This window comes from Aedes albopictus, unplaced genomic scaffold (genome assembly GCF_035046485.1).
Source record: "Aedes albopictus strain Foshan unplaced genomic scaffold, AalbF5 HiC_scaffold_156, whole genome shotgun sequence".
Lineage (NCBI taxonomy): Eukaryota > Metazoa > Arthropoda > Insecta > Diptera > Culicidae > Aedes > Aedes albopictus.
In genome coordinates this window covers 36,589-47,336 of record NW_026916932.1, presented here as the reverse complement: position 1 = coordinate 47,336, position 10,748 = coordinate 36,589, and the positions used below count along the sequence as shown (strand labels likewise).

At 39.3% G+C, this 10,748-nt stretch overlaps 1 protein-coding gene across 9 annotated transcripts in view; it reads right to left on the bottom strand.

The window, feature by feature from the left end:
• Window positions 1-540: 540 nt before the first annotated feature.
• Window positions 541-10,748, bottom strand: part of LOC109414131 (histone-lysine N-methyltransferase, H3 lysine-79 specific) — a 37,372-nt gene continuing 27,164 nt past the window's right edge. For 5 of the 9 annotated variants that reach the window (XR_009995786.1, XR_009995787.1, XR_009995788.1 and 2 more), the window contains exon 7: window positions 4,365-4,505. Coding sequence is in view for 4 of the 9 variants with exons in the window: in XM_062843332.1 (XP_062699316.1) it covers window positions 3,661-4,505 (845 nt within the window). In the remaining 5 variants the exon portion in view is untranslated. Of the gene's footprint in view, window positions 4,506-10,748 lie in introns of all 9 variants that reach the window. The other 4 variants (XM_062843332.1, XM_062843331.1, XM_062843330.1 and 1 more) reach the window with 1 other exon arrangement.

Genomic DNA, 10,748 nt, shown 5'->3' with positions numbered 1-10,748 from the left:
ATTTTTTATTCGTTCATTATGAAGTACCGTAATCCGAGGTCAAATTGATCACTTTAAAACAACTTTTGCGGATAACATCAGTGTCAATTCAAATATTGCCAAAAGAAGTTCTGTAAAACCAGTATAGCAACCCTAAAACAAAAGTGGAGCAAATGGAAGGATGTAATGGCAACACTCGGACAACGAATTATAAACAATATGTACACCCGCTTCTTTTTTTTGCACGGGCCTCGTTTTTGCTATAACTCAGTCAACTTTTAACCGACTCCCATGAAATTTTGTACACGGATAGTACTAATCGTGCCTACATATGTATAAATTTTCATGCGAATCGGTTTAGAATTGACTGAGTTATAGAAAAATCCAGACGCGTGCAAAAAAGAATCGGGTGTAGTTGGAAAGACGAATCTTAAAACGCGAGAACCTTGAATGAATCGGCATTTTTTGGACTTCTGACTCGAGTCTCAAAGATTTCAATCATTTAGTATAGTAAAGAAATGTGAAATTATCGACGAACGGACCAGTAACAGAACCACAATGTAATGTGATAATATGGGCTTTATTTTCTCTCAGATTTACTTTTTATAGTAATAGTACAGTAGAGTCGCCTATTTCTTCGATCATAAAATGGGGCTACTTATGGTTGTAGGTCTAATGCGCGTGTATTACTATTACACAATTTTGTTTTATTTTTTTCCGTTCGCGGGCGATAGGCGATGCTCTGAAGTGTTTTTTTTTTTAAATTTATCGCTTAATAATAAATAAAATAATTACCGAAGGGCTGCTGTCGGTGGTGACAATAAATTTAACATATTATTACGCTTAGCATTGTAACATTACATTACAGAATAAATTAAACGAACGAACCTAACGAGCGTGAAATCGCGATTATTTGCAGTGATTAAAAGTATATTTTACAGTTGTGAAAATTATACAATAAATTACATGTATTCCACAAATGAATTTGTGAGGTTTGCTTCAATAATTATATAACATGGGGTAGTGTTGTTTGGGGATATTTGTATGTTCCGAACATGATTCATATTCATTCTGGGCTTAAGTGACTACTATGTAAAAAATCTATTGTAACCGGTTGTGGGTTTGTGAAGGTAGCTAATTACTGTAGTTATGTTGTTTATTATTCTCTTGAGATATTTTCATATGTTTAGTTAATTTACATATCGCCAACCCATATTTACATTTCAATACAAATGACATCGTACATCGTGCAGTTTGGCCGTATTTTCAATATAATTACCATAAAATGTTTTATACTAAAAAAACTGAATCGAATAAGCATTATTGCAAAATTGCCATACAATGTACCCAGAAAGAAGCAATTGTTCCAAAATTTAGCTGGATATTATGATGACTTTGAATGCATTATTTTACTTTTTTCTATTTTAAAATTAGCACGTTTGTCAGCATATTAGTTAACAAATGCATTATCTATCAGAAATGAACGAATGATTGGCTACTTACAGGTAAAAGACAAACTGAACAAAACTTCAACGCTTAATTGAATTGTCGGATCGGCTTTCGAGTTTTAAAAACGCAATTACAAATTACACCGCACTCTACAGGAGTGCATAAAATAAACTACTGTATTAAAAAACTTCCGTAAAACATTGTAATATCCCTATTTACACGATTTTTCTTTCTCAAAGTGTACTAGACAGGAAATCCATAAAAATATGTTGCTTCTGAGGTGTTCATTTTTCAAGTTTCCCTGCTATTATAAGCTATATGTGTGTCTGTGGTGGTTTGATGGCCATTCAGTATACCATCGTATAATGTGTATTTGCGCATAATGATTGTGAAATCTGCTGTCACTTTTGTCAGCTCTACTTTTCTATTGATGCTCTAATATCATTGTTTTCTATTCGTCCAACTCTTGCCTACAATCGCTACGCTCCTGGCTTGCAATAATTTTGTAGAGGAGTTTCTAGCTTTTTACTCAATTACACTGTGGCGATACGGGTGTGCATACAGGACAACATATCTTACCGAATAGCTCATATGGATCGATGTTTCGCGATCTTCCTAGGTATAATGCATTAAGTTTACTTTGTACGTTCTAGAATGGCAGGGAACACGGAACTGCTCATACCCGTGCACCAATCCGTTGTAAACATAGGTAGGTTTGTGAGTGTGTGTATTCGACAGACTTTGACAAACTTATTTCGAAAAACGCTAGTGGTCGAAACAATTTGTGTAGAATATTCTCGGTAACATATTGGCAGTTTCATATTCGACTCTGAATGCTGTTTTACCACACTTAAGGGGGTTGTACATTTTAATCGATGAAAGGAACGACAGTTACTTGACAATGAACATGGATTTTGGGAAAAAAATAGACAGGATTTTTGAGTAGATTTTTTTTATCGAGAAAGAAGATGAATACCTAAATCAATCGAGACATCAACTTAAAAAAATATAATGATAATAGAGAAATTAAGATCGAAATCGCTAAACATTATTTCTATCAACTTGCCCAGAGGCTCATGGCGGAGCAGCCTCACCAAGGAAATAAAAAGGAACTTGACAGAAATCACCCAGGATGGGGATCTTCCAATTCGACGCTCTGTACCATGGGTGTTTAGGACTAAAAAAAGTAGTGTGCGTGCATACATAGGGGAGACTGGATAGACCTAGGGGTAGACTTGATATACCTTACTTAAATTTCTGTAACCCCTAGCCCCTTTGAACAAATGGTTCAGAGTTTTTCAATTCATTTTCGTTTAGAGTGTTCTTGTATTTTTATGACAAAAATTTGTTTGCTCGATTCCTTGGGCATATAGTGTATCATTGTGCTTGACTCACAATTTACAAATTCAGGCAATGGCAGGCAAAGAGAGTTCTTCAATAAGTAACTGAGGAAGTGCTCAAAACAACACAAAGTTGAAGAGAGGCGGGCCTAGCTTCAAAGAAAACGTCGAATCATAAAGGAGAAGCAGAAGAAGAAGTATATTATTGGGAATCACTTCTAATAGTGGTATGCCATTATGAACAGTTAAAAACAAAATGGGAATTATATCACAAACGAGCGACACGGTGTAAACAAACATCATTTCGATTGGTTAATGGGATAACCATGTGTATCCTGGATCCTGGTGTATAGAAGAAATAAAGCTTTGCGATTTTGAAAACTGAAAATGTAACAGAATGAAATCTCTAAAGGAAAACATATATTCAAAGTAATAAATTTATAAATAGGAGAATCCTACAACATATTTAAAGGAAATCAAGAAAGTTATAATAAAATGAATAGTTGAAAATAAAAAAAAAATAAAAACAGAGTAGAAAATAGAATTATCATTGAAAACAACAGAAAACAATGGTGAGGATGCCGAGATGTAACAATTCTTCCTGCAACTAAAGATATTATTATTCGGTTTAGATTCAATATCTAGTTAGGATTCAGTCTTTTAACGAACTTACTTCAGTTACGGCAGGTTTTATTACGGTTATAACGATGTTGAGCAATTGAAACGTTTTACTTAATAAAATTAAAACTGGACTAATTTCAGTTGATGTTGACTGAATGAATAAAGTCAATATGATAAATCATAGCGAAAACCCAGTAAACTCTTCCAGATGAAACAACCAGGAATTTAAACAATTTGAATGCCAAGTTTTGGACAGCGTTGGTGCGTTGATTTATGTTGGAGTGTTACCCGAGCGATGGCGATGCGAGCTGGACGAAGACGTGTTAGAGTGTTCGTCATCCCAGTTCCAGTCTTTGCCCTTCGGGCGAAACTTGGCCGACTTGTGTTTGTGATGGTGGTGCAACAGGTTGTCGCTATGTTGTGCAATTTCCACAGAATTTCCTCCGCCCATAACGATAGAGGAACCGCTGGTCGGGTTACCGGCGCTCGTACTTCCGTAACCATCGGCAAAGTCCTGATCCATGGGTTCTGCGCTGCCGGTTGAACTGAGCCTTCCGCCGATGCTTTCCTCGTACTCTTCCCAGTTACGTTCCCGGAACTTTTTCTTGTAGTGCTTCTCCGAGGAAACCTTGGACTGACGTTGATACTTCAAGGGAATTTTCAAGCTGCTTCCACCGTGCAACAGGTTTTGAGTGACAGTGGGTAAACTAGATGTCGATTGGTACATTAATGGAGGACTAGATGAAGGACTCGGTGTTCGGGGGAGTCCAACATCCGAAAGCGGTGGGCTCTCCACCGGTTCTGCCGGTGAGGATTTAATTATTGGCACAACGTGCTTCATTAGGCCACTACTTACGCTGCTGCCACTTCCGGCACTTGAACTACTCGGCGGAACGTCTAGCTGCGAGGAGGAAGACGACGACGAAAGGAAGGTGCGACTGTGGTCACTTTGGTTGATACCGGAATCAGGTGAGGTAGTGCAACTAGTTGACGATGGTGGTGCGTCCTCGTTGGACCGTCGTGTTTTGTCCAACTCGGTTGAAGCGAACGCCACCAGTCGATCGAATCCCGAACTCACCCGATCGTGCCAGCTCGACTCATCGTCTCCAACGTCGTCTATTTCGAAGCATTAGATTTACGGAGAGAACGAAGAAAATTAGAACAAGTTAATACAATGAGAATCGGTTGGAACGCACTCAGCGTAATGTATGATGATGTGTTTAAATGTTTATGAATATAATGAACTGCAAATCGGATATACTTGTTTTGATGGAATAATAGGAATAATTCCGAGACGGTCATTAATACGCCACTACCACCGTGTAAATCTATTATGCATATTAATCATGATTTAGAATCAGCGCAGTATGTACAGCGTTTGTAATCCGACACCGACAGATGTTCGTTTGATCGTTTTCCATCATTCTAATAAAATCTAGAGCAGAAACAGCTGGACAGGACGTAACAATGATTGTAAATGTTATGCAACAACAAGAGTAACGTAACAACTACCATAACCATATGTAGCGAACGACCGTTCATGGGAAACCATACAGAGTGAGAACAGAGGCATGCAATTTTGTTTAGTCTTTAACTTACTCTACTTATTACCAACGTACAGTACAGAACCGTGCTCTAAAGCTACCCGTCAGAATAAAAAAATAATAAAAAAATCTAGATTGAATACCAGCCAGATGCCCAAAGTTGAAGCATTTACCAAAGAATGTTATTCACAAATATTGTTTATTCGTTGAGGGATATGTCTACAGTGTGATACCTAGCCTAGACAAGACACTTTTATAATATGGGCGTATGGCGCACTAACCATCCTTCAGGAATCACAATGCTAAGGCGGTAGTATGCAGTGCACAATTTTCCATGAATTTGGGATAAACAAGTCGAGTATATCTGTACTGTCTGTACTCTACCTCATAATTACTATGTTCTTCGTGCTATCCGTAAACGACCTAAACTGCAAATCTCGACCCGGCATTTGAATTTTTGGAGGTTGGGAAACTAGTCCTACGAAATTCTTTTATTAATAAAGGACATATATGGATAAAGTATCCTTTCTGTTATCTTTCAAAGATATCTCTCCGCAAAGTAAACAAATGCCGTTTACCTACTACTTATTGTATTGTTCCATTTACAACTCAACATGCTAAAAGAGGCATACTCAAAATGCTAAGTTTCGGTATACCAATCCGTGTATTTAATTATGATTTTCAATAAACTGCGTAAGATCTACCATACGGCTGTAATCAAGATGATCAAACAACTCGGACAAATTAAGCAGAAATCTGATTCGAAATTACCTAAAGGATTATTAATAAATGACGTAGCATTTTAGAGGTAGTCTCTGATTTTGATCCGAACCATGTAGTTATGGGAAAATAGGCTACAAGGATGAAGCGGATGTCCAAAATCATCTAAAAAATGTTACGTCATTAATGGATGCTCCCTAATACTTTGTAGTGTACCTGTACGAACGAATCCATAGAGTACATCACGGTGAAATTCTTTCTCTTTCGCTCTTTAAGAGAATTAGAATACAATAGGACCAGCACCTGTCAAATTTGACAGGTTTTGGTCCTGTTGTTTCCTAATTTTCTGTAGGAGAGAAAGAGAACGATTTATTCATGACGTCACCGTGCACTGGAGTATTGGATTTTACCCTCCCACTATCAACACCCAAATTCCCATGGCACCTAGGCCTGAGATGTCCAAATAATCGTCCTTTCCCATCACTTAGCAGTCATAAGGACGTGGCCAGGATAGCTCTCGAACTTTGGAGGCGAACGTTGCTTGCAAACACCAAACGCATCAGTTTCGTCATCCGAACAACACATAGGGCTGGCTGACATTGCTACTCATTGTTTGCTAACTCGTGGTAAACATCCATGGTTTCGTGCATTTTGTGGATGACGAGATAGATGCTCTTGAAAACGCGAATCAAGAATGTACCTAGACGCGCTCGCATTTTACCTTATAGCTAACGCTAAGTTTAGCTAGCTAGCCGTTCAGCTTATAGACAATAAGGAGGAAAGAGAATGGCCAGGGATTCAACCTAGGACCTTCTGCATGGCCAAAAATGAGCCTACATAGTTTAACCCTTTCCCGCCCATGGTGTCTGTAGAGCAACATAACTTTCAACCCTTGTATCTCTGAAACTAATGAAGTTTTTTGAATGTTTTTAATTGTAAATCAGGATTTCACATGTTGTTCTCTATCTAAAGGCATTACACTAAGTATGCGCATACAAATTCAATGTTTTTGTCAAAAAAAGTTTTCACGAAAAGCTATTTTTTCGTCAAAAAAATAATGACAAACTTTGACGTCTCAATTAATGATATAGTCATCCTCATGGGTTGAAATAAAAATAGTTCTCTAACAGATTTACTATTTATTTGTGTAGTCATACGTTGAAAAGAACTGAAATGTGTATTTAAACCCTTAATTTGATACAATATGAATGGTGCATATATGCACCACTGGGCACATGGCGTGCAAAAAATAAGCAATTTTCCAATGTAATCATTGTTTGCACCCCATTCTAGAAATCTGGTGGCATTAAAGTTCGAAGTTTTTGAGAACAACTTGTCTCGAATTGTAATGAATTTGTATAAAACTGGTTGGGAAAGTGATTTTCTTGGATTGTCAAATGAAGCATCCTGTGATTTGACCATTTTTAACGAGAAAAATCATGAAATTAAGTTCTCCAAATGCCTGGTGGTGCTCCAGAGCACCACCTCATATTTGAGTTGTAATAGCCTTAAACGATAATTTTGGCATAGAAAATAAGATTTTATGCAATTCAGTATCATAATGGCCATTTTTTCCGAGCTGGTTCATTATGCAACTGAAATGAGTTGCATAATGAAAAATAGTTTGATAATGTTCATAATGCAACTCATTTGAGTTGCATTATGAAAAAATCATTGCATAAAATGTTGTATGGAACTCGTTGCAAAACTCGATTTTTCAGCACTCTTCGTATTTATCCAACTCGGCAAGCCTCGTCGGATAAATGTACGACTCGTGCTGAAAAAATCATTTTTTTGTCATTGCATTCGGCTACATCGATTGCCACGTAACATGGACCATGGTACGTTTTCATGGGCCAACCCGTTTTCTGAATCTGAATCTGAGGTTCCCACTTCATGAGCGTAATCGCTTAACAGGGAACCAACTCAACGGTGACAAGGAGCGTGTTCGCCTCGTAGGCCAGAGCATTGCAGAATTTTACCGAGTGCCAATCTGTGTTCCCCAAAGTTCGGCCTAAGGACTTCGCTCAGTCTTAAAATGTCAAACCCGTATAAGCCTGATTGACAATTGTAACAGTTTACCCGGTCGAGCTAGGGTTAATATATCCCAATTTACAATTCTTATTCGTTGTTTCGCGCTAAAAGCCGCTACTGTTAAATCAATTCGTTATCATACATTTTTGGTTTCTGTAACTTTTTTTTGGATTTCGGAAACAGTAGGTTGTTAACCCAAGATCCTCTAACCACCGTGATAAGGCTGCCACCTTAGGTATAGCTTCCTGTGGAGGGGCATTTCATACTCAGCCGCCGGATGCCCGAACAGATGCTGCTGTTTGAGTTGAGCTGCATCTCCTTAGTGAGCAGACGCTTGGAACATATTTCCTCATTCTAGCTGAAGCCAGAAGGACAACAGTGCCTAGACTACACTTCCAGCTAAGCACACAACTCTTAGCTGATGGTCTATGTCATCGATTGGCCCGTGGAAGTATGAGGACGGAACTTATAAGTAAGCGCCTGATCTATGTTTACCGCTCTTCATCAACTCATCATTTTGCAACCTGAAGCTGCTGATTGCAATAGATAATGGTTCTGCCTAATCTGTGGAGCAATCATTAGGGGTACTCACTAAACAGATTAAATTGCTGCGTAAGTCATGATTTTCTGCTTATTTGAAATGTTTCATGATTTTGCGAATGAAATAATCAAATATTGCCTTGGTGGTCGCGACGTTCAATCTGTTTACGCTGTTTAGTGAATCCCCCTATTGTAAATCGTTAACTAGAACTGCCGCTATGGATTGAACAGATAGCGCCACTGTAGCCTTGTGTGCTGTCATAATGCTAATGTCCATATGCAGTGGCGCCTTTGTTGACATGCGGCGAATGCTAGAAATGTTTGCTTCATTGATCCATTCCTATATGTTCCTTATCATAAGGATTTGTACCCAAAAATCGTCCCATTAAACATGTTCCTGTAGCTGTATGATTTATCTTGATCCACACACGCATGTCAACATTACCAACAAATATCAAGAAGCTAGCTCAGCCAGGTCGAGAGCTGTTCTAGCCACGTCCATGCGACAGATGAGGAATGTGAAAGTAAAAGTAGTTGAACACTTAGAAAGGTGTAAAGACCTCTACGCCCTCTCAGGCCCATGTGTCATGGGAATTCAGGTGTTGTTAGAGGCAGGGTAAAGTCCGAAGGATACGTTTGGTTTTCCCTCATGGTCGCTACTGGACTGATAAAAAAAAATCTGAAATAGAAGGTAGTGCTAACATCTCCCTTCTAATACGTTCCGCAAGGCAGTGTTGGGAATACTCACTTGCAAAAAGTTATACTCACTTGCCTCTATCTCAGTCCAGAAGCATGCTATTAAAAAATAATGTTCGAAGGGCTTTTAGATTGTAGTTTAATCTAAAAGTTTGTCAGATAAAGTGAAGGTCGCAGACGCATACCAAAACCGCGAGAAAGCTGTGAGTACAAGGTGAGTATGAATTACACGAATTTTACTCACCTCGTACTCACAGCTCTCTCATAACTATGGTATGCGTCTGCGACCTTTACTTTATTTGGCAAACTTTTAGGTTAAACTACAATCTAAAAGCCCTTCAAACATAATTTTTTGACAGCATGCTTCTGGACTGAGATAGAAGTAAGTGAGTATCACTCTTGCAAGTGAGTATTCGCAACACTGCCGCAAGGCGCTGTCCTTAACCCTATCCCGCCCATGACTTCTTTTAGTGTTTAAAAATAGTTTTTATTATATTTGCTAAAAATGGTAGAACAATAGTTATTTATGTAACGAGTTGCAAAAAGAATATTTACAGCACTGGCGTGGATAACATTCCAAAAGATGATATCAAGGTTCCCTTGGGCAACTTCAACGCGAAATTGGGTTATGGCAACTAGGACTATGAGCAAGTCATGGGACGTCATGATCTCGAAGAAATGAGCTAGAACGGAGAGCTCTTTGCAAAGTTTAGTGGGAACAATGACATACCTAGTAATTGGGGGATCGTTCTTTCCCCATCGACCAGTGCACAAAGTGAAATGGGTTTCCCGTGAAGGCGTCAAATCGACCACATCTGCATCAACCGCAAATAGAGACGGATCATCTTGACATGCGGAACAAACGTAGCGCCGACATAGCATCCAACCATCATCTCGTAATCGGTGAAATCCGGCTGCACATTGCCAGGATCCATCGACAGGAGAGAAAACCAAGCACCGGTTTAACACATGCTGACTGGAAGACGCTACAGTGAAAAGGTCCTTCTTCGAGGAGCTAGAGATCCGTGCTGCGGATATTCGGGAAGGTGGAAGCGTAGAAGATCACTGGAGCGCCATCAAGAACGCCTTTATCGCCACCGGCGAGAATAATTTGGGTGAGCTACGCGCTCAAAAGGAGTGGGTCACAGATGACACCTGGAGGAAGATAGATGAGCGAATGAACGCCAAACCACGATAATGCGAGCGAAAACAGGAGGAGCCAAAGCTGTAGCCCGTCACAGCTACAGTCATAGCACAATCATGGGTCACCCACAATTATGGGTCATTTCCATTTGATTAACATGGTGAACTGACTGACTAATAATTGTGACAAAGTGACCCATAATTGTGCAATGATTGTATTTGGCTCTCGAGAAGGAAGTGAAACGATCATGTAGGCGGGACAAAAGAGCGTAGGCGGACTCCCTAGCCAACGAAAGCGAGAAAGCCGCAAATACCGACGACATTCGTCTCCACTACGATGTTTCGCGAAACTTTAATCAATGAGCCTAAGATGAATGCTCTGATGTCTGTGAAAGACTCATCCGGACAGCTGTTGACCAACCCTGCTGACCAATTGAAACGTCGTTTCGATTACTTTGAATTACTCGTGTCAACACCGAGACTCCATCTTGGTCAGGAGATAGAAACAGTCATCCGTAGTATGAAATTGAACTGAGTTCCGGGGGTCAAACGTATATCAGCTCAAAGCTGAACCCATAGTATCCGCACAACTGTAGCATAAATTTTATTCTGCAACATATGGAAAACTGCGACTTTTTTAGCCGACTGGATGCAAGACGTCTTAGTAGAAATACCCAAAAAG